Source organism: Melanerpes formicivorus, unplaced genomic scaffold (genome assembly GCF_026170545.1).
Source record: "Melanerpes formicivorus ecotype bairdi unplaced genomic scaffold, bMelFor1.0.p_v2 SCAF_2, whole genome shotgun sequence".
Lineage (NCBI taxonomy): Eukaryota > Metazoa > Chordata > Aves > Piciformes > Picidae > Melanerpes > Melanerpes formicivorus.
The window spans coordinates 34,345,057-34,369,403 of record NW_027142354.1 but is presented as its reverse complement, the minus strand read 5'-3'; the positions used below and the strand labels follow the sequence as shown (position 1 = coordinate 34,369,403).

At 38.1% G+C, this 24,347-nt stretch overlaps 1 protein-coding gene across 3 annotated transcripts in view; it reads left to right on the top strand.

Moving 5' to 3' along the window:
- Positions 1 to 24,347, top strand: part of AHCTF1 (AT-hook containing transcription factor 1) — a 50,117-nt gene that overhangs the window by 2,043 nt on the left and 23,727 nt on the right. For 2 of the 3 annotated variants that reach the window (XM_068155825.1, XM_068155809.1), the window contains exons 2-15: positions 5,089 to 5,215; positions 6,345 to 6,598; positions 10,903 to 11,083; positions 11,831 to 12,038; positions 12,704 to 12,820; positions 13,779 to 13,863; positions 16,928 to 17,078; positions 19,065 to 19,197; positions 19,285 to 19,466; positions 19,897 to 19,958; positions 20,848 to 20,976; positions 23,215 to 23,305; positions 23,398 to 23,487; positions 23,639 to 23,779. In XM_068155825.1, coding sequence (XP_068011926.1) covers positions 5,095 to 5,215; positions 6,345 to 6,598; positions 10,903 to 11,083; positions 11,831 to 12,038; positions 12,704 to 12,820; positions 13,779 to 13,863; positions 16,928 to 17,078; positions 19,065 to 19,197; positions 19,285 to 19,466; positions 19,897 to 19,958; positions 20,848 to 20,976; positions 23,215 to 23,305; positions 23,398 to 23,487; positions 23,639 to 23,779 — 1,945 coding nt within the window. In that variant the 5' untranslated portion in view covers positions 5,089 to 5,094. Of the gene's footprint in view, positions 1 to 430; positions 519 to 5,088; positions 5,216 to 6,344; positions 6,599 to 10,902; positions 11,084 to 11,830; positions 12,039 to 12,703; positions 12,821 to 13,778; positions 13,864 to 16,927; positions 17,079 to 19,064; positions 19,198 to 19,284; positions 19,467 to 19,896; positions 19,959 to 20,847; positions 20,977 to 23,214; positions 23,306 to 23,397; positions 23,488 to 23,638; positions 23,780 to 24,347 lie in introns of all 3 variants that reach the window. The other variant, XM_068155817.1, reaches the window with a different exon arrangement.

Below are 24,347 nucleotides of genomic sequence, written 5' to 3'. Positions count from 1 at the left end.
CTGGCTCTGATGTCAAATTCTGGTCTGTGTTGGGTTTTTGGTTTTTTCCTTTAAAGAGAAATCAAATCTATGGTCTACATCAGCTACAGGATCTTAGCTGTTGGGGGTTGTTGGGACAGACACATGAAATTCTTTCTTCTTCTCACCTCCTGCTGTAGATCTGTGCTTGTGGAGCATCTGCATGAACTTTGCAAGAGAATCTGTAGGCTGCACATGAGTTAAATAAGCCTGCTTATAGTTACGCTGTCTGTTATGCTAGTGGGTTTCTTTTGGTGTTTGGTTTTTTTTTTTTTAACTAGAACTTAACATTTTGGATTAAATGTAGAGTTTTTGCCTAAAAAATGGGAGATTTTCTGCTTAAGTGGGGGAAAAAAAGACCTAGTGGTACACACAAAATCACCTGCTAACTCACTAAATCTTCTTTCTGCAGGAGTAAAATATGGTAAAGTGTAAATTCACTGAACCTGTCTACTAAGGTGCATAAAGTGTCTTTTCCATCTACTGCTCCTCCAATACTTGTGAGTTGCTTCCCGTTTTTTCCTGGAAAAATGACACTGAACCAGTCATTAATCATCATGCACAAACTTTGATAGTTTTATTTTTTTACCTGCTATTCACCCAAGTGGATGCTGTTTTTTCTCAAAATAATTATTTTCATCCATTTCTTCTTCTTTAGTTTCTCCCCACTGCCCTGCTTCTATAGAAAATGATCTGAATACTGTCACACAGTGTTGTCTTTTCTCTGATCACCAAGTAACACTTCCCTGCAACCACTTCAGCTTCCACATCTGCCTGTAGGAAAGAATACAGCTGCAGCCTTTCTCAGGGAGATTGAGAGTCTCTATGTGTAACAGGGAGTTAAAAGTTGACTGTGCGCTGGGTGGTGTCCCAGAAGATTTTTCAGCTGTCCTCACAAACAATGTGTTTAGCTTCACACATCTATGAGTTATGTTAATGGCTTACTGCCACAAAAGGAGGACAGATGAATTCTTCCTCCTCCTCCTTCCCACTGCACTGTCCTGCTTCCTTCCTTCTGCCAACTATTGCTAGCTCTATCTGTGGACAGTGAGCCAGTTCAATTTTCTAACCTAGAAGAAGACAATCTGATTTACTAGGTTAGTTTTTTGTTTGCTTAGGAAGTTAATTGGGTTCATAGTGTGCTCTAAAAAATGTTCAGGTCAGTGCAGGGTAAGCCCCAGCAGTAGAACAAGGGAGCAGAAGGAGAGGTGAGAATCAGCAGCAAGACCTCTCTTTTGGCGCAAATGAAGTTAACATGTTTTGTGAAATCGTAGCTTCATCTGAGACTCACCATGTTTATAGCTTTTTCTTCAGCAAGCCCATAATATTGTTCACCTTTGAACCTGATTTTCACATACTGTTGTCAGTCAAACTGGACAGCTCAGAACTCTGACTTGGCTGTATGTGATTCTGCTTGCATGTGTAACTTCTCAGTTGTTTTTTTTTTGCTGGAGCTTTTCAATCCAACAATCTGTCATCAGTCTGACTTGTGACAGGCTCCTCTCTTTGGAAATGGTTTATGATATTTGCAAGTCCTAAGTACCTAGGGTGAATAAGAATGATAATTTGGGCACTTGCACCCAGACCACTTTCCTGTAGGGTACAGCTGGGAGGTTGGGTTCCAAGTTTATTTCTGAAAATAGAGGAAGCCTGTGGCATTTTACATGAATCTGATTTCCAAGAGAGCAGGGATGCAGTTAGGTTTTGATAGATCTCTTAAAGGAGAGGCTTTATGCCTTCAACCTTGCTCTATTTTCCCACTGTTACAGTTTGCCTGTAATCCTTGGTTTAATTTTGCAGAATGATACAGATAAGACACCCTAATAATCAGATTGCTATAATATAGTGTTTGTATTATTGTGGATTTTATCTTCTCAGCTCCATATTGCCAAGCCAGAAAAAAATTGTTTAAAATGCCCCTTGGCTTACTAAAGGAGACCTGGGTGTGCCTGATGTGCTAACATTTTCATGTGCTTTTATACACAGTTAACAACTACAGCATGATTAAAGTTAAGTGAATGTCCCAGTGTTACTTATTTGATAGTTCATACTAGTGGTACTGGCCTGATAAATGTATTTCATGTACTGTAGACAGCACCACACTGTCAAGGTATGAGCTTTCCACCAGAAAAGACTTTCTAGTTTGGTGTGGAGTTTGGGGTGGTGAGTGGTTTGGGTTGGTGGTGGGGTTTGGGTTTTTTTTTCCTTTTTCCTTTTTTTTTCCCTTCCTTCTTCCCTGAATAGAAATTTCTCTAATGGAGTAACTTAATTTTTACTTATTTATTTATTATTCTGATTTGGTCACACAAAGGTCTGTGCTTTTGGCCTGTCCAGGTAGGCAGAGGTGAAGGCAGGGTGACTTCATGGAGAGAGCATGCAGCAAAGTTTCCTTGAATGCTGTTACCAGTGCTCCTGGAACATACTTGTTCACAATTAAAATGCCTTGCTACTACTATGCCACATTGCATTAATAATCAAGATGTGCTCACCATAATTTTTTTTCCCAGATCTCTCTGTTCTTTACAAAAAAGACTTAGTTTTTTGTTCATTACAGTAAGATGCTCTTTTTGGAATTTTATGCTGTTTTCTGAAGTTCTTTAACATATGTTGTCAAGTCAGTGTTCTCCTTTAAAGGAGGATTGGCTAGTTGACTATTTTAAAATAGGTTACCTCAGAGGAGTTTGATTATTAAGTGTTTTTATTAATGATCTGGATGATTGAGCAGAGTGTACCCTCAGGAAGCTGGTTGATGATACAAAACTGGGAAGGCTGGTGATACAACAGGGAATCATGCTGCTGTACTCCAGAGGGACTTTGGTAGGCTGGAGAAGTGCGCTGACAGGATCCTCATGTGGTTTAACATGGGAATGTGCAATGTCTTCCACCTGGGAGGAAAAAAAAACATGCAGCTGTATGTATTGAGGATTGCTCAGCTGGACAGCAGCTTGGCAGAAAATGCCCTGGGCACCCTGTTGACCATGAGCCAACAATATGCCCTTGCTATAAAGAAGGCTGTGATAGTATTGTGAGCTGTATGAGGGGAAGTGCTGCCATCAGGTACAGGGATGTGACCCTTCCTCTAATCAGCACTGGTGAGCCCACTCCTGAAGTGCTGTGTCCAGGTCTGGGCTCTCTAGTCTCACAAGAGAGAGATGTGGTGGTACTAGAGAGAGTGCAGGGAATGGCCACAAAGATGATCAGAGAGGATCAGAGCATCTCTTCTGTGAGGAGAGGCTGGGAGAGCTGGGACTGCTCAGGTTGGAGAAGGCTCAAGGGAGATCTCACCAATATATTTACATACCTGAAGGTATTTATGGAGTAAAGTAGATGATGCCCAGTGACAAGGCCAGAGGCAATGGGTACAAATTGAAATGTTTAAGCTGTTTACCAACCCAATATCTGTATTAATATTTGGTATTATGGGTTAGTCATACAAATATATTTGTTAAATCATTGCAATTAAACTAAGTCAGAGTGCTGGTCAAACTGGGGGGGGCTTTTTAAATTATTTGGAGCCCCCGGATGCAGTAGGAAAGTGTATCCCACTGTCACTTTGAAACAATAACAAGTAAATCCAAAAAGCAAACCCAACAAAACTACTACAGCTAAATTGTCCATCTTAAAGCTTGGTGTACAGTAGCTGAGAACACTGGCAGAGTGGTCAGACTGGCTGGCTGCAGCAGCATCCAGTAGTACTGGCTTTACCATTGGCAACAGTGTTTTTGTACAAGTTGAGCTGTGCTTAATGCAGGATCCTGACTTAGACCTCTGGTGTTTAGCATGCTCATTGTTTTCATGATGGCAGAAGATGCTGGTTCATATTCTCAAACAGTAACTGTGAGTTGACGTAATTGTAAAGCCCAGGCTTTAAGGCATAATCTATCTCCACAGAAGTGCAATTCATACAAATAATACTTGTTTATAAACACTTCCTTTTAATAAATTTGTGTTGCACTCAGAGTCTAGTCTGCAAAACTTGCTGCAGCCACCTGCGCTGTAGGGAGAATAGGTTATTAGTGCATGCTGGAAGAAACAAACAATCATAAATTCATTTGCGGGAGAACACATATGGTACAGTTAATACAGAAGGGTTTGTGTGCACATTGGTGTGGCTGGCTGTACTGGTTCGCAGCGTGGGTTAAGGGTTCTGTTTAATACCTGAGTTGGTCAGCATGCGTAACACCCAGGAGTAGTGACCTACATATGTGTTCCTTTTGAGACTTCATGAGGAAAGCAGTGCTATATGAACTAAAATGAATTACGTCCGCTGGTAGCTTTTTCCAATATCCCATAGAGCTCGCAAAACATGGTTATTGAAAGTAGTTTATATTTCCACGTGCATGGAAATCTCTTATTTACTGACCAATTTAATCTTGTTAATCACTTCAGCTTTTAAGCTTTTCTACCAAATAACCCTGTCTTCACACACTGAGTTGTGAACTCTTTATGGAACGCCTACAAGAGTGTGGAAAATATCTGAAAGGCCTAGAAATTCTTGTAGAATACTGTAGAGGTGTGATAAGGACAGGCAGTATGGAGGAAAGCACTAGGAGGACTTAAGTATAGAAATAAACCAGTATTTTAAAGTACTGTATTAGTTAGATCATAAGTCTATGTAAAACTGCTTTCTAATTTATGAGCTATGAAGGTTTGTGTTGCTTGTAATGTGAAAATACAGATAGTACCTTGTCTAGAAGAATTTGAGAATGAAGGTATTTAAGAACTTAGTGTTGAAAATAAATATGCACATAGTGAACAAGACAGAAATTATGGGTGAAATCTGCTAGAAGACAATTGACAATAAGAAAGTATAAACTTAAGGGAAAAAACAAATGGAAATGTCTCAAACTTTTAAAATTTTTTTTTCTCAGATTGTACCTTACTAACCTATGTGAGTAGAATGGCACTCAGTGTATTACTTTTTTCTCCTGTTACCTATCTAAGGAAAAGAGCTACAGGCAATGTATAGATTATTCATGGTATACTGATGACATCTTTCTTGCAAAAATATTTGTGGCTGACACGAGTCTAATGTTTGGTTTGTTTTTTTTTTAATTGATTTTTTTACAGTGAAGAATGCGAGACCTAACAGCTCAGGTAACGAGCAGTCTGCTGCAGTTTCCAGAGGTGACTATTCAAGCACTTGGGGAAGATGAGATAACCCTAGATTCTGTGCTGAGTGGGAAGTTTTCTGGAGGTGAGCATTTTCCTTCAAATATGGTCTTGATATACAGCTGTTACTGCCCAGAGTTTAACTGAAGCATAGGGTTATAGTATCAACTGTTTCAGGCTGGTGCTGTTGAGATGCTTTGAAATAACAACAACCTGCATCAGTCTTGTGCTATTAAAATAATTTACTTAAATATGCTCAGTCAGTGAGTTGTCCTCAATTTTTAATGAAATGCAGTTTTGAAAAAAGTAAGTGTTGTTTGGGGATGTATTTATTTGTGCCAGCTCAAGCTCTGTGACCATCATGACGTCATGCGCAGAAATAGTTCATCTACAGTTTTAAAAAGCAGGGGGTTTTGCCTCTGTCTTTTCTAGTCTGAATAAAAGCAGAAGAAGATCCCACTCTTAATTGCCACAGCCATATTTCCAGAGTATTTAATAGTATGCAAATGAGCACCCAGTGAGAGTTGCTCAAAGAGTTGCTAAGCAGATAGGTATTTACTTTCTAGGTGATCTGAAGGCAGAGCCAGGTGCCTGTCTGGATGTCTAGGCTTCTGTTAAGACCAGGTCACTGTCTTAACTGTAAATACAGTAATTGAGTTAATACTTGCTTGGAATGTGAAGTAGTTCAGTGACGCAAAATGTGTTAAATTCTTCATGTGATCAGCACACGTAGAAGTTTGAATTTGCTCATGCAGTTTCCATTGTAAGGTAATTGCTTGTTGAAGTCCAAATCCCTGCCCAAAGTAGGCATGTGTCAAGTAAAATTAAAAAACTAAAACTGAATTGGGTTAGATTTGTAATATTTGAAGGATGCTTTAAGACTTGTCTGTATTTAAATGATTTCCAGAAATACCGATTATCAAATATGGTATAAAGATGATAGATCAGTATATTGTAATCTTTATCCCAAACAATACAAATTCTTGAGAGCAGGAAGTACAAGTACAAATGCAAAATAAGCAGCTTGTTAATTTTAATATGTGTACAGCTTGAGGATTTCAGTGGGTGATTTTAAATAATTGAGCAGAATTAGGTAAGCTGCTTTACCTCTGTTAGGTGCTTTCATTGAAGGAAAGGGGCAGTGACTGTGATATTTCAGTTGTTTTCAGTCTTCTATTGTAAATTTGCTTTAGTCAACTTTCTTTCTCTTACAGGCAGAAATGGCCTAGCGTGGTTGGCATGTGGTCCTCAACTTGAGGTAGTGAACTGTATGACAGGAGAAAGGCTCTCTGCATACCGTTTCAGTGGAGTAAATGAACAGCCTCCCACTGTTCGTGTGGTAAAGGAATTTTCCTGGCAGAAGAGAACTGGCCTACTGGTTGGTTTGGAAGAAGCAGAGGGAAGTGTTCTCTGTCTGTATGATCTTGGAATATCAAGAGTGGTTAAAGCAGTTGTTCTTCCAGGAAGGGTATGTACTTTTTAATCAGAAATGCTTTTATGTTGTTCGGTGTTGTGTAATACTGTTTCAGGAAAAGCTTTGGAGCATCTCTTTGTGAGGAGATATTTTTTTCTGTGTTGCATTATCATACTGTCTCATCATAGTATCCAGTCTTGATAGATGCTATGATGTAAAATTACACCATTGTCTTTTGAGTTTACTGATGGTAACACAAGTTGTTCTGGTTTTATAGAGCACATAATTACACTTCCACAAAAAGACCCTAAAAAATAACTTTTCTTGCCCAGAGTGAAAAATATAACACCTCCCCCCCAACTCTTTAAAGTGTTTGTAACAAGCGTTTCCTATATGTTTAATTTCTGTCAGAAGTACTGTCTTAAAAATATCTCAAACTTCCCTACTTGTGCTGTAAATGACTTGCACACATTCCAATCTATCTGCAACTAGCAGGTGACTCCAGATCAGAAGACATTTTTATGTTGACCCAGGATGGAGAAAAAGTTATTTGATGGACTGTTGAATGACGGACTTTCAATCTGCAGTCCTTGAATCTGCTTTTTGAATATTGTGTTTGCTTAGATAGGATACAGTAGTGTACTACTATTTTTTTCTGTCTTCTATAACCAGTAAACTGAAATGATGTAGTGTCCCCTAATCTCGTTATCTTAATGTAAACAAGAATCAGCAGAAGTGAACAGAACATAGAGATCCACTTCACTTTTATAGTCTGCATCAAATATGCCGAGGTTGCATGCAGCACTGAACAGGTTGCTGACACTGGAACAGGTTGCCCAGGGAGGTGGTGGAAGTCCCATCCCTGGATGTTTTTAAGGCCAGGCTGGATGTGGCTCTGGGTACTCTGATCTAGTGGAGTGTCCCTGCCCATGGCAGGGGGGTTGAAACTAGGTGATCCGTGAAGTCCCTTCCAATCCTGATAATTCTGTGAAATACATACCTATTGCTCAGTTTTCCATAATGTGATTTGGTTTGGCTTGCTAGAATACTGATGGAGTTTTATTTGTAATGCTGCAGTGCAGTTACTAGTCATGAGGATTAATATTGTGGTAATTTCTGAAAATACAAGTTGAGTTGGTACTCTTGATAAGTCCTAGAGTTTTAGATGGAAAGGCAAACTGTGCTGACAGAAGTAGATAATGAGATGAGGTTTGTAAAGAATAAAATAAGTTTTATTTCTTAACTCTAAATAAGCTGGGAATAGGAAAAGAAAAGGTTGTAGAGTGATAGAATCATAGAATCATTAAGGTTGGAAAAGACCTGCTACATTCATCAAGTTGAGCCATCAGCCCAATACCACCATGCCCTCTAAACCATGTCCCAAAGTGCCATGGTTTTTTAACAGTTCCAGGGATGGTGGTGCCACCACTTTACCTGGGCATCCTGTTCCAATGCTTGACTACTCTTTCAGTAAAGGAATTTTTCCTAATATCTAATCTAAGCCTCCCCTGACACACCTTGAGGCCATTTATGCCTGTCCTAAAGAAGGATCATGTCATATATGGAATCTCCATCAACAGAAGTGATTTGAAGTCAAATGTATTTGGCAGTTGCATTAGCAAGTTTTTCTGTAGCACAAAACTGGGATTAAAGGGAAAATATGAAGAAGCCTTGGGAGGAAATGTTGGCTGGTGTGCGATGAAGGTTATGAATTTGAACTAAGCAGATAAAGTGTGCACTTGGTCACTGTCCATATGTTTTTAATTTATTCTGCAACTAGTACCTCCAATTTATTAATTGTATGATATGCATTTTTAATCTACTTGAGTATTTCTCTGATTTTTCACACTGATTCTTTTTCAAAGTGAAATACAGAGCCATTCTTAACATCACTTTCTGCAGATTTTGTTGTTACTGTTTTAAGGCTTTAATGAGCACCTGGAATCTTAATTTCTGGACTCTCTTCTGTGTAGATCTATCTCCTGTGGAAAACCAAGTCATACAGGTTAACACTAACATGGAGTAAGCTCTGGTCCAAGGTGTCAAGCCATTAGTGTATTATTATAGTGTATTTATAATAAATTTATGACTGCCTTTTAGTGTAAAAGTAGATGTGTGGTTATTCAGAGCTTAAAGGAAAGTTTTAAAAAATCCAAACTCACAAGCTTTGAAAGAATTTTGGCATAATCTTTTATTTTCATGTGTGTGTGAACACTTCTCAATGCCCTGTGGATATATGGGAAATGCAGCAGCAAACTAAAAATGTTAACGGGGTATGGTACGATTTGAATTCTAGTAGAAGCAAATCTGAATTAAAAACACTGATTAAATTATATTACAATGGTTGTATGTCTCAGAACTATTGAACAGTATCTTCATAAATTTTCCTGATTTGTATGAGGCAGAAAGCTAGCATTTAGATTCAGTGAGCTGCGAAAAGTTTTCTTTGTTCATTCCCAGAACGACCTGGCAGTAGTCTAGGAGAATATGAAAAGCCAGTGTGTACCAGAGTGGAAAAATACGCTCTCTCAGGAGCTTCTATATGGACAATTGGAGTTTTACAACCAGGAAACGTTTTTGTGCAAAAATGGAAAAGATTCCATTGCAGTCAGTTGTACAATGAAAAAGGAACTTAGCAGCAACACTTGAACTTTAGCTAGTTCTGCAGCAAAGTACGTAGCGTAGTTCTGCTTTCCTCATAACTGTTATGAGCAGCAACAATCTGGATAACCACAATGCTTTTGGCAGTCCTTTGAGTAGCCAAGAGATTGGAAGTACAATGTGATTTAGGCAAATTTTGTTTCACATTTCCTGTAAATTGCTACAGGTACTTCTGAGGTTAGAATTCTTATAACTGAAGTGAAAGGTAAATTCTGTAGTGAATTGATAGGCAAGTGCTTGATACAGGATAGGAGAAAATTTGATGCTTAGAGATTTGGTTATGTCTCCCCACACTTGGGGGCAAAAAGGAAAAAGTATTATAAAGTGGCCTCTTTTGTGTTGCTCACATCTTTGTAATTACTTCAGAAACAGTTTTATATGAAAATAAGATCCCTGCCTCATTGTGTTGTGTTTTGTAAGAAGGCTGAAGGCCTATGTTCTTTTGTTGCATGGCTTTAGTGCAGGAGTCTTCCTGTGCTTGTCTCTCTGCTATAGAGGGTTTTTTTTATTGCACCGGGGTGAGTGGTGAGTGCTGAAAGGTCTGTCTTCACCGTGTCATACCGTTCCGTGAGTGCTGCTATGCATGTTAAAGAGTCGTGAGCACTTCTTAGATGCAGTTAGCTTCTTGTCTAACAAGCTGCTGTTCTTTGCTATTTTTTAATTTTTTTTGTCTGGCTTTAAAAATTTTCATAAACATTCATAAAAGTGCTGCTGTGCATTTAAACCTTCTTTTACTTTATCTGGTTGTTATTCTTAATGAGAACTAGTGTAAATTTTACTAAGCTAGTATCTCCCTTCAACACTTCAGAAAAAATTCTCATTCTGATGAAGTGTCTATCATGCAATTTGACTGCTGCCTGCTCTGATTTCGAGCCATGATTTATCCTAATACCTGCTCGGCAAAGAAGGGCATGTATTGTATCACAGTGCTAATTGGCTGTGAGCAGTGAGAGAACTAGATGTAGTTTTGTTTTTCTTACCTACGTCTCTTAAATATGATGACAGAATCACAGAAACATTCAGGTTGGAAAAAACCCTTGGGATTGTCAAGTCCAACTGATAATCCTATTCTACAAAGTTCACCCCTGAATCATATCCCCAAGCAACACATCTAAATGACTTTTAAACACATCAAGGGTTGGTGACTCAAGCACCTCCCTGGACAGCACAATCCAATTCTTGACCACTCTGTGACAAAAGCTTTATCTAATGTCCAGTCTAAACCTACCCTGTTGCAGCTTGAGGCCATTCCCTCTTGTTCTGTCACTAATTACCTGTGAGAAAAGACCAGCACCAGCCTCTCCGCAGTGTTCTTTCCTGTAGTTGTAGACAGTGGTGAGGTCTCCCCTCAGCCTCTTCTTTTTCAGATTAAACAGTCCTAGCTCTTTCAGTTGTTCTTCATAAGATTTATTCTCCAGTTTCTTAGAGTTGATTTCTTTCTGAATAGGAGATGGAAATGGTAAGATGTAATAACAGAATGTCGCATACAGTTAGATAACTGTATGAAATCTGGTATATGGAAGGCAGTATTAGATTTTACTTTTTTAATGAAGAAACCAGCATTTTTTTCAAGTACCACTATTATGATGCTGTATTTACTTTCTTGCTTCCGAGGTGCTAATTTTGGCTTCACTTTTGAATGATTTTTATTTAGCTTCTCAAATAGCTTAAATACTAACTTGTGGATTTTGCTGTAGGTAACTGCTATAGAGCCAATAACTAGTCACGGAGGAGCCAGTGTGAGCACTCGGCACTTGCATCAGAGTCTGCGGTGGCTCTTTGGAGTGGCAGCAGTGGCTACAGATGTTGGCCATCTACTTCTAGTTGACCTTTGTTTGGATGATTTATCTTGCAGTCAGAATGAAATAGAAGCATCAGGTAAGGTTACAGTTTTTAAACTTTAATTAAAAAGTAAGAAAATTTGTGTCTTAAACAATATGCATGCTACTTTGAGGATATTAGCGTGCAGACATGAGTACTTCTTATAGGTGGTAGTTTGACATTGTATTATCCTGGACTGATTAAAAATGACAGTGGCTTAATACTTCTAAGGTTATAAATGCCCCCTTCTCCCAAGATCCCTATGTCACACCCCAGTGTGGTGTGGGAATGTTGTAGTATGAGTCAGTGCAGATGCCTGATAGGAAGTTGTTAGAGATGCTTTGTTTCTTATTGGATGTTATGCTTTTGTTAATGGACTTTTGGAAAATTTTAGGTTTATTTTTTAGAATGAATCTGAATTAACAAAAGTCATGTATTTGGATGAATGAAATCTCTAAATTTGTATAGTCAGATCACATAAACTGTTTTGGCTATTATATCAATGGCTTCAGGCTAAAACCCAGGCTTTATCGTGAGGCCCAAACTCCTGATTTTGAGTCCAAGAATAATTTGTCTGTGAAAGTTACACTTCTACCTGGTTTTGAAATACAAGAGTACCTGTCAGAGAGTTCTGTTCTTTGAGTACTTATAAAATGGCAGTAGCAACAAAAGTGTTATCTGGGTGGTTTTGTTTTGTTTTGCCTGGGGTGGTGGAATTAGCTTGTGTGTGTTGTCCTGTCACTGTTTAAAATGCAATCTAAATGGTGTAACACATTCATTTATTGTGTGGTTTTGTCTGTGTAGATCTAGAAGTTGTCACTAGAATTCCTGCTGAAGTTCCACAAAGAAGAGAAACTGTGACCAGAGAAGGGAGACATCTGTGTTTTCAATTACAAAATCCTTCAGGAACAGCAATATCAACTGTGTGCTACATAAGCAGAAGCAATCAGCTTGTTGTGGGTTTTTCAGATGGCTACCTGTCTCTGTGGAATATGAAAACTCTAAAGAGGGAGTAAGTAGGACTTTTTACACTTGTTCATGCCTGGAGGTACAAGGGTCTCAATTTTATACTTAAGGAAGTGTGTTAATTTAAAGAGAACTTTTTCAAGGACTAAAATTCTGACTGCAATCTTGTGAAATAATCTAAGTCATGCACAGATTAAATGGACTGCCTTCTTAGTGAACTGGGATTGTTTCCTGTGTTGTGCCTGTGAATTGAGAAATTGTGGAAAGCAGGCTTCTTCAGGTTATGTCAAGCAGTTAGGATGTGACAGAGCTGTAAAACAGTGTATCAGTAGTCAGTGAAACTAGGAAATGTGTGTGTTTTGATTTTTCAGAACCAGTTTCTGCAATTAAGTCATGCATTGAAAGTCTTAAGTATGTTAGTGCTGTGATTTGGGTGATATTCTTTAAAATGTCCAGGATGATACTAGTGAGAATTGAATTAGTAGCTGATCTGTGCCTGAAAAAACATTCTCTTTCACATTTCCTAAAGCCTTGACTGAAATAGGAGATTTACCTATTCCAAGGCAGGGAGGCATGTACTTTGAGGATAAGCATGTTAGATGCTCTTTTCAGAAGATGCTTCTTCCCTTCTGTAAAACATTTAAGGCTCGTAGACTTACCTTTATTCTTTTTCTTTTCTTTTTTTTTTTTTTTTTTTTTTCAAACCTGCAGGCACCACTCTCAGCTTGAAGGAGGAAGGATTCCTGTCTATGCTGTTACTTTTCAAGAGCCTGAGAATGATCCTCGAAATTGTTGCTACTTGTGGGCTGTTCAGTCCACGCAAGAAAGGTGAGTAAAAACTTAATGATAAAACACTGAATTGCCTCTTAAATACTTGTTTACATACAGCTGGTACACATATATTTGTTTTGTTTATTGAGCTGTGCAGGAGATTGTCTTGGGTAGAGGAGGTGCTAGGTTTACAATATAGTTTTCACAGTTTTTAACAGATGTGAAGATGGACCTCCTAGTTCCTGCCTTCTGAAGGAAGGCAAAGCAACAGTGGCTGTATATGTTTGTACTTCAATTCTTAAATGATTTCATTTGTTTCTTGAAACTACTTTATAATTTTTTCGATATTCACACCATGGTATTAAATATGATTAAAAGTAGTTGACGCGTCAGATCTAGAACAATAAATGTGCCCAGTACAACAGCCTGGTGCCCCTAAAGGTGGGGATGATTATTGCCTATTACCTTGTGCCATCTTCAGCAGTCTCTGGAGCCTTTGTGAGCCAGTTCAACTCGTTGGGCAGCAAACTATCACTGGCAAAAAAGTTAATGGCACCTGCTGGGCTAATGAATCAAATCAGAATGTGGGAGGGTGCAGCATATGCTAGAGAGGGACTGGACTTTTGTGGGAAGAGCAGAGTGGAAAGATCTCTCTCTCAGCATCAGCAAGCTGTTTAATCAGCTCAGCTGTTCATTGAGTGGCAGTCATTTGTACTTTAAAACCAGTGTGATTGAGAACTCTTCACTGTGAAAAGCTATTTTCACATTTTTTAGTCCATACCATGTATTAAAGCTTTCAAATTGTGTGGCTAGCATTTGGCCCGGAAGCTGGTAGTGTCAAAACTTCCTCCTTTATATTTTAGCAGCTAAATGTGACCAATTGTCACGTTTTCTGACGTGTTGTTTTCATTTTCATCAGGAGCATGCTATAAAGGAAACCACAGTCTAGATCTAATAAATGATGAGGACCGTAAAGCACCTTGTAATCAAATTTCATAATTTATACCTTTTTCAGTGAAGGTGATGTTGTGAGTTTACATCTGTTGCAGTTAGCATTTGGTGACAGAAAGCGCTTGGCATCAGGACAAGTCATGTATGAGGTAAGACATGCATGTATGTGAAAAGACAGAAAGTGTAATTTTCTCTGTGAGAATCAGTTACATTGGCAGGGCTGGTATTTACCATCAAAATTCATAGCTGACTGAAAAAAGTTTTTTCCCTAGTCTTACTGGGCATGGCTTTATCCATACTTTTTGAAAACTAGGTGTACAATTTTATGCTGCAATGTCACATGTTCCAACCAGATTCATCTGTAAAGAGCCCATATAAATTCAGTTCCTGAAGAGGAAGTAGCTTTTACACATAAAATTATTCTTAATTTAAACACCGAATTAATGGAAGAGAAGGTAGGGCTCTGAATAGCTTTATTTAACCAGATTGCAGACTTGAATAAACTTCTGTTTGGTGTTTTGGGTGTTTGTTTGATTTTAAATATGGTCATACAGCTTTATTCTTTTCTGGCATTTGGTTTTGTGTTCTTGTGTTTCGCCTGAGCTCTGCCAGCTGGACTTCAAATGAAATGTACTCACAGTGTTTCTTAAGTCTCGATTCTGAAACTTAGTAGCTGTAAAGTTAACTCTCCCTTCTTTTTGACTCGGTTACCTGTGGAATCTATTCTTAAAGCCAGTAAAATACATAAATACTTGCAGTAAACAATGGTATCATTAGGTCAGAAGAGTGCACATAAATTTTTAGAACTGTCTGCAAAGATGTGTTTAAAATACAGATGAGGTATTGTTGTATCTCAGATAGCCTAGTGACACAAGATGCATCTTCATAATTCAATTCAGTAGTATGCTTGGGAGTCTTCCAAAAATCTCTTTGAGGGAAATGGGAGACCAGTTCTTTTCTCCTATTTTGATACTTTTTCTTACATATACTCAATAGGTGTTGAATAAAACCAGGTTAATTCTTTTATTGTGATACTCTCTGCTTGGATTTTTTTGAATGAGTTTTAATTTTTACCTTCCTCATTTTTAAGTGTTGTCTTTGAGTAGATAAAAGATAAGAGTTTGGAAAAGGTGATGTTTCTTTAAAATGCATTATCTATCATGGTGACATAGTAGAAATGTCTTCAGGTGATTCATTGTGTTCCAAATATGGATGTCATCTCTTTCTTTGATGTGCAGTATTTATGACATAATATACATAGCTCTAGCTGAACAGCACCTTGATTGAGGTTTTTTTTAATTTGAAAAGGTCTTTCACTGCAGTTCACTTCTGCATCTCTTGTGCTCTGGGCACTTTGGCAAGTTGATAGCAGAAAGATTCTTTAATCTTTCTCTGGTTTCACTTTTGAACTTCTGCTTTGTTCTGTCCTCTTTCAAAAGTTATTTTTAGCTACAGTCTTAGCAGAGGCAAAGACAATACCTTGTACTGTATGTCTTTGGAAAAACACCCAGCAGTTATCTATATCCATTTGTCTTGTGGCTACTCGTTGTCTCGGCAGTTTAATATTGACGTGTGGGACCTTGGGCGGTTCTTTGTTTTGGTCATCTTATTTTCCTGAATAAGATGTGGCAAGTGTCAGCTTTTACTTCAGAGGGTTGAAATGATTCATCAACCTTTAGAAACGGGTCTGCTAGAAATTCCAGTGGACACTTTTTCTTAAAAAGTGATTAAACAATCTTAGTAGGTTTGTGACCTTTTGGAAGCTGTAGTGTAGTTAGTGTAAGATTTTTAGCCACCAGTTACATATTTGCAGGCTTCTAAGAGGTGTCAGGCACCAGTCTCTTGATTTGAGATATGCTCTTCTGCTGTTTGTTTCCTTTAGACAGGTGTTGTACCAGATTGTAAGATTGATTCTTGTTTCCGGGCAGTTACGGAGAGACCTAAACAGTTGAACCAGTGAGAAACCCAGGTTCTTTAGCTAGCTTCCAGATGAGCAGTTTACATATGCAGCTTCACACCAAGACCTGTTAATGTCTGCTGCCAAGAAAAAACCCAAACTAAGAAAAAATGCATTAAGACAGGTTTTGTGCTCTACATGTAGTCTCAGAATATTTCCTTGTAGTCAAAGATTGGTCAGTACTACCTGTCTGTCTGCCTGTGTGGCTAGCTGACTCATATTTCTTGGCCATCTTCTATGTCAGAAAAATCAGGAGTTGTTCCCAATTACCAGACCAAATTGGAGTAAACAAGGAGAAATCTACCATTGGTCACAGGACAGAGTTCATGGGAGCTTGGAAAACCTGACAGTGTTTACAGTGTTTTACTTTCCAGGAATCAGACTTCAGGCTACGAAACAGTGCATCTTTGACTTTTTATCATAAAAAGTCACAAATAGGACTTCTGAAATGTGTGATACTCTTTATGTTTGTCAAACATGCTTCCATTGCATTCAAGGGTGGTTTAAGTATCAAGTAATTAAACAAAAAAAAATTATTTCAAAGATTATCTTTTTTATACCATCTCAGCAGTAGCTAATCTAGTGCATCAAGTCATGGTTATGGAGCACATCCTTAACCTTTGTCTTATACAGTGCTTATGGATGGACAGAGTATACAGTGTCTGCTGACCAATGCATCTTACTTGAAAACTGTCTTCTTATTTTACTAGTCAATAAAGTCAGGATTTAGTATTTTCCATTCACTAGAGTACCTTAACTTAGGTTTGCTTGCCCTAGTGTGAAAAACTTAAAATACACTGTTCTGCTTCAGAATTCGTCTTAGGTGGCAATTGTTTGGTATTGTTTTCCCCTTCCCCTCTCCCCAGCTTTGTGGGGAACTGATTTTTCACACATGAATAGAAGATGACATTTCTAGCCATCAAAATTAATCTCTTGAGAGGTTTCTGGAGCTTTAGTACATTATCTGATGAAACTGTCTTTTAGAATAGTGGACTTCTTGTTCAGAACAACATCTTTCAAATTTTAGCTAGGGAAATCCTAAATTTTGGCTTTTGCAGGCAAACTTGCCTGTTATAATTTGGCACTTCATTCTCTTGCGTGTCTGATGTTTCTATTTTCCATCAGAAATAAGCTCATGGGAAATACACAGTGTAATATGTATATGGTATTAGATATATACTTACTTTCATATTTAGGTATAATGTATGTTTTTACCTCAGTGTGACCTTTTTTGTCCTTATGTTTTTCTCCCCCAGGGTTTGGAATACTGTGATGAAAGGTACAGTTTAGATCTCACAGGTGGAATCTTTCCCTTGAGAGGGACAACCAGCAACACCAAATTACTCAGCTGTCAGACTGTAGAAAAATTTCGCAACCATGTTGACAGAGAGGACAGCGTTAATGAAGGTTTGTTCTGGTGTCTCCCTGTGGTTATTCTAAAATGAGTGGGTTTGGAACCTAAGCAGTGAATGCTGTTCTATAATCACAGTCCAAAAGTCTTAAGTATCCGTAAAGACCACCTTATTTGGCTTATTTAAAAAGAAAAGTTGGATAAGTTCTGTGGGTCTTCTTTAAAGAAAATTTTAAAAAAATATTTTATTTATGCTTGCTGGCATGCTATAGTGATGTATGGTGGGGTCATCTGTATCACGCTGGCTAGCTGTTTTATTCTTCCAGCTGTCATCTTTGAACAATAAGGTCATTCTCTTCATTGCTTAGGAATGCTGTCTGATTTGCTTTTTCCCTGCTCGAACCTATATCCTCACGTGCATCCTGTTGGAGCCAGTTCCATTTGTTGTTTCAATCTTTATCAGTGATCTGGTCAAAGGGGAGTGCACCCTCAGTAAGGCAGCGTTCCCAGGTTGCCTACAGCATCCTGTCTTGTGTCAGAAATTTTGTGGCCAGCAGGACTGGGGAAGTGGTCTTGGCCCTGGTGAGGCCATACATTGAAAACTCTGTTAAGTTTTGGGTTCCTCACTACAAAAAGAATGTTGTGGTGCTAGAAGGTACCCTTCCATAGAAGGGCAATGAAGCTGGTGAAGGGTCCAGAGAAACAAGTATTAGGAGGAATGGTTGAGTGAACTGGCATTGTTTAGTCTGGAGAAAAGGAGGCTGAGGGGACATCTTACCACACTACTGCTACTTGAAAGGAGGTTGCAGTGAGGTGGATATCAGTCTCTTCTCCTAAATAACAAGTGATAGGACAACAGGAAATGGCCTCAGGTTGTGCCAGGATAGCTTTAGACTGGATATTACAGAAAAATTTCTTCACCAAAAGGAATGTCAAACACTGGAGCAGTAATTTGCTGTGCATCCCTAGGCTTACAAATTCCAGTATACTCTGACCTTTGATCCATCTGTGAAGAATGCCTCGAAATCTGTTAAAAACACCTTTGGATTTTCTTCACTTGTGTCATGTTTCTGAGGAGAGAGCCTTCTAAAAACCTGTTAAAAATAAACACCCACCTCCAGATCTAAATACAACAACAGCAACAAAAAGAACCTTTCTGTCTCCATTTTATGAAGTAATTTTTCCTGATGTTTTCTACTCAGCTTTTATTCAGGATCTGTTCCAGTTAAGTTCTTGGCACATAGGAGCTGTATGTTGAGGCTAGCAGCAAAGTAAGCTTCTGAATTGTAAAAATAATTGACATCTTCAAAGGCAATTTCAGCACAGTGAAACATTGCAGAGTGTATTAGAATCTCTAAACAGTAATGATGAATTGAACAGAGAAACATTTTATCAAGCATACCACTGTCTTGTTCCTTACATCCATGCATTCAGCTCCAACAAGACAGGCCATTCCATTTCTTTAGAGAACTGAACTATAACACTGTGAACGTTTTATGCTAAAAATCTTTATCTGAATTTGCTGTTTGTGGGGTTCATTTATTTATTTCATGTGATTAGTTATGTTCCTCCATTGTGAATACACTGTAAAGGAGCTAGTCTTAAAACTTTTAATTGAGTCAGATCTAAAAATGAATAATGCCAGCTGAGTGGTACAAATGTATATGACAATTATTTGTATGCTTTCTAAAAGTGGCAACATGTGTTCCTGGTGTTTTTGGTTTTTTGCTAGATTATTCATCTAGCTAAATATCTTGATCAGTTCTTAGCATGTGTAGAATTTCATTGGCTAATAATTGTGTCATCAATTTGACTTAGAGCTGATACAATTTGAACAGGAAAAAGGGGCAATGTGTGATTGAAGCTTACCAGAGATGTTTTTGCCATGCTGTAATTTATTTTTCTTCATTGAGATATTCTTAGTAAGTGTTGTGCTTCATGAGCAGTATAAGAGAACTAAGCCAAAATAGAAAGTGGCATTTAAAAAATATCAGCTGTATTATATTTTCTACAAATAAGAAACTATGTCTTTTCTTTTACAGTAATATCTCCTGACACCAGTGTATCAATCTTCAGTTGGCAAGTGAACACCTATGGTCAGGGAAAACCATCTACTTACTTGGGTGTGTTTGACATTAATCGCTGGTATCATGCTCAAATGCCAGATTCACTAAGGTAGATTTTTATTAAGTTGTTTTCTATATCCCTACAAGCAATTATTTTGAAAGTCAGCATTTAGTTTATGCTCTTATTTTCTTTAAGGCCAGAAGAATTCCTTCATGATTGTCCCTATTTTGCATTCTGGTCACTGGATACTGTAATAAGCATGACTTCTCCAAATCTCATTTTGGATATTCTTGTACATGAGCGGAGTTTAAGTCGAGGAGTTCCTCCCTCTTACCCACCACCTGAGCAGTTTTTTAATCCAAGCACCTATAATTTTGGTAGGTATTTCATGACTTTTAATAGTGATAAGCATAAATTTTCATGTTCAGTTTGACACTCAAAAAGCCACAAACCAAGTAAACCCACACCCCCCAAACCCCAACACCGATCACCTTGTAATAATAATGTGTTTAGTATTGTGAAATGTATCTGGACGATCTACTGAGTTTTGGATTTTGGTTCTTTTGTAGTGTAGCCTGTGAACTGGTGGTGATCATAAAATGACATCACTTTGAACTGAAGCTCAAAGTTCAGCCCCTTGGTAGCACTACAGTAATTAACTTTTAAAAGAACTGTTTGTAAGTGATCTGATGAAGAAAATGGGTACTTAGTTACATCTTTCCAGATATTGCCTTTGAAATAATGTAAAATGGTCAAAGCATAACTGTGAGAGTGTGCAAGGTTGTCAGACATTCATTGTTTCTGCAGATGGTACGTGCTTGCTGAACTCGGGAGTTGTTCATGTGACTTGCACTGGCTTCCAGAAGGAGGTAATCCCTCACTGTATCTTTATTGAGAATGTCAAGAGATGTACCTTTTCCAAGTTTTCCATTGCACTGCTTCCAGTGTCAGAGACCATTTTACACTCATCCTTCTATCCACATGTAATTGTACCCTGCCAGTTTTATGCAAATGGTAATAATGTTTTAGGTCCACTCTTGGGCCTGTAAAACTACCATTGTCTCCTGTTGAAGCACAGTCAAGGACTGAATGTCTAGAAAGGAATGGAACGTTACTCTTGGAGCAAAACCAAGTATGTTGTGGAAGGTGGACAAAGCTGCTGCTGCTTTATTACCCATCAGCTAAACTGCCTGCATAATGTTGAGTTAGGGTTTTGGTCCCTGATCAGCTTGAAAAAGGACAGAATGGAGAAAGCAAAAATTATGTAACTGTTTAAGAAATTATTTTTTTTCCCTCCTAAACTGGCCCATGCTATAACTTCTGAGCCATTGCATAGATTGTGACAAATAACTTTGAATTAAGTTTCAGCTCATGAAATATTTCCGACATGAATCAGCTTCTGTACAGAGAAGCTGAAAGTGATCTTCCAGAGTCTGATTTAAAGTCATTTGTTAGTTTTAGCATATGTAGAATATATTTTGTTTCAGTATTCAGGGAAAAGAGAGAGCTTAGAAAATAATGAAACATTTAAAGGGCAGATACTCTGTTTTACAGGCTTTTTCAAAACTATCACTGTTTAGCTGCTGTATTTAAGACTCTACATGGTAATGCTTTATTCTGATTGCTAACCTGAAGTGTATCACTGATGCAAGCTTTCTGACAGTTTAAGTAAACATTTATATTACTTCTTCTTGTTCAGAACTTTTTTGATTGAATAATAATAGTGTCTTAATCTGTAGCTTTTGATTGATGTTTCAGACCTTGAATTTTTTGAAGAAATCTGGTCCTTCAATAAGTGAAGCTATTCATGATAGCTACAACAGGTGTCTTGTAGCTGGCTTGCTGTCTCCAAGACTAGTTGATGTCCAGCCATCCAGCCTCAGTCAGGTGAGAGTATACCAGGGAATCAAGGGAGACATAGATGCATCTTGTCAGACAGGGCTGTAGAGGCTACAATACATGATAATCTGAGTTTCATATTATTTACTAGTTGCATCGAAATGCAGATGTTGACTTTTGATAACAGACGTAATAGTATTCTGAGATCCAAATGGCTTAGTCTGACTGGGAACAGCCCTAATAGATCTGTCTTTAAAGACCCATCTATTAGGAAATTCCCATCTTGAGGAAGTGGCCTCAAGTGGCACCCAGGGAGATTCACATTGGATAATAGGAGAAATTTCTTCACTGAAAGGGTTATTAAACCCTGGAGTGGGTTCTCCTGGGAGGTGTTTGAATTGCCTTCCCAGGATGTTTTTCAACATATGGTGCTAAGGGACATGGTTTATCACCAGACTTGTAAAGTTAGATAATGGTTGGACTCAATGATCTTAAAGGTCTTTTCCAACTGGAATGATTCTATGATTCTGTTAATTCTGTGCTACAGATACTGTCAGGTAAGTGTGCAGGTCATTGCTGGTCATGCACAACATAAAGCAACTTTGCCTCAGAACAATCACCTTCCCTTCCCAAAGCGTCAGATTAAGTGCAGTAGCTCTAAGGGTGTCTCACTCTGATGCAAGCTATTGCAGACATCAGTGTGCTGCACTATTCATGATCATTTGCTTCCAAGGAAGCAGGCTGTGGTAAACAATTGCTTTTGTCACCTCTACCTGGAAATTGCATCACTGCTTCCTCTCATTTTCCCTTTATCAGTAGGCTTTTCTGCACCTTAATCACCTTTATCTCACAACACTCACTACTCCTCTTACCTGGTTTATCCCACCATAATGACTTCACCTGCCTCTGTCATAGGTTTTCCATTTGCAATGCACCAATCTCTCACATTTGGAGAGTTTCATGAGGTGGAACCTTTGTGATAAGCCCTTCTCCTTCCAGGCGGGATCTAAGCTAAATGATGATCCAGCTAGACATCATAGAGCAATAAGTAGGAAGGGAAAGGCTTTCCTTCCACTGCCCTCATTTTCCTGTCTAGTGGATTCTTCATCAAACTTGTGGAAATGTGGTAGTTAAATTACATGCTAAGTTGACCTAGCCTGTAGACCCTTTACTTTGCCAGCCTGATATATCCTTACATTCAAATGAGATGTTCTGATGTCAGCTTCATCTTGCAAATACCTTGAGAGATCAAAATATTTTTGATAACTTTTTCTGAATTGTGACCATACTGTTCAAATGTGGTTGTTACACATTAAAGTTTGTTATGCATTTCTTTTGAATGTTAGTAAGATAAATTTCAGGATTAGATTCAAGAAGCTTGGTTTGGAGTTTTGCTTGGCATTGCAATTAGTATTTGGTGGTTTTCCTTGCCTGAAAACACGGAAATATCAATGTGTAGAAACTACTTTGAATGTAATGATTTGGTGTATAAGGAAAATGCAAATTTTAAATGTGTTTAAAGAAAACCCAACCAACCAAAAACCCCAACCCAAGAAAACAAACAAATGAAAAAAACAAGGGAAAAATATTTATGATCATTTCACCTGAAAGAAGTATTATTGGCTGAAATAAGCTGCCACTAAATTATAGTACAGTATTTGAACAGTCTAAAATTCAAGCCTCTTAGAATATAAGTACTTCGCTTGTTTTCTGTCATTTTAGAAAATGGTTACTTAGTGGCATGGCTGTCAGAACTGCATGTCTTCATAGTTTAGAAAGCTGCTTGACCATAGCTTCACTGTTTCTGTGCAAGCATTGCACACTTGTTTGTTCTGTTCCCTTCCTGCAATCCTGATGGCAAATTTACATGTGCAAAATGTATAATGGGTATTAGCAGAGGATGCTACTCAGTGTATGGCAAAGGGGTGCAAATAAAGACTAGAATTAGCTGTCAGTGTGTCGAAATTTCAGAGGAAAAGCTTAGTGTATCACAGTATCGCTTAGGTTGGAAAGGACCTCGAGGATCATCGAGTCCAACCTATGAACACAGACCCCATGCCTAGACCATGGCACCAAGTGCCACGTCCAATCTGCCCTTGAACGCAACCCTTGGTTTCTCAGACCAAGTAGTCCATCCTGTGGCTAGAAATAAAATGGAAGTGGAATGAGTTGCTTATATAATAACTGACTTTGATGTCTGAAGGAGTATACAGTTAGAAATGGTGTTGATGGTTCAGCTGTTAAAAGTATGTTAGATTCTGATTTGATTTTGTCTGTTGTGTTTAGGAGGAGCAGTTAGAAGCAGTATTGTCAGCTGCTGTCCAGACAGGTTCCTTAGAACTTCTGACTGGGTGCATTAAACATTGGACATCTGAAGGTAATAATACTTACATTGGTTTTATATTATGTATGTTTTTAGTTTGAAATTGTTGATTAATTTCTTTTTTGTTTTCTTTTTTTTTCTTAAAGAGCAGCCCAGTTCTGCTGCTAATTTACGTTTTGTTCTTGAGTGGACGTGGAACAAAGTGATCTATACAAAAGATGAATTTGACCAAATATGTGAGTACTAGTGTAGTCATTCTGCAAACATAAAATTATTCTTCCTACTTGAGCTCCTTCAGTAATCTGCTGGTACCTGATAATGCAGACAGTTCAAGTGCACTTTGAAACTTCTCTGGAGGCTAATGATTCTGTGTTTGTTCTTGAAAAGGTGTTCCGCTGTTTGATGGCTCTTGCAACTTCATTGACCCACAGACACTACAGTCACTTCAGCACTGCCAGTTGCTTTTGAGCAGCCTTAGCACCATCTTAAATTGTTTTCTGACAGAAGCACAAGAGCTTACTGAAAAAGGTTTGTAGTAGTATTGCTATATTTTTGGTGTGTTTTATTAACACTTGGAGTTATGCTTAGGTTGTCATTGTGGAAATGTGAGCTTTTCTTGGTTTTGATGATTGGAAGACATTTAGCTGGAAGAAGGGGCTGACATCTGAGAAGCTGGGTCTGCAGCTTAATATGTATTGAGTTCAAGGAAATTGTTCATGCCTATGTGGGGGAAAGCTAGCAAGAAGCTATGTAACCCCTGTGGCTTGGAATTACAGCAACTGAATGTGGTACTGCTTAAAGTTTTTATATTTAAATTCTTACCAATTTATACTTGTGTGCACATAGTGTATTGCAAATTGCTAAAAAATATAAAGGAAGCACAAGTGAGTAACTTGTAAGTTACTTAACTTTCTGTAGTTTTTGTATTATCAATTGTTCCTGGCATATTAAGAAAAAAAAAATATCTAATGAGTCTGCTGTAATAAAGATCTCTGCTACTTGGAAAAATAAATGTCTTATTCATGAGTGTGTTTAATAATTCAGCCTTTGTATTTTATTTTAACCTTTATTGAATTTAGTTCTTTGCAGTTTGGTT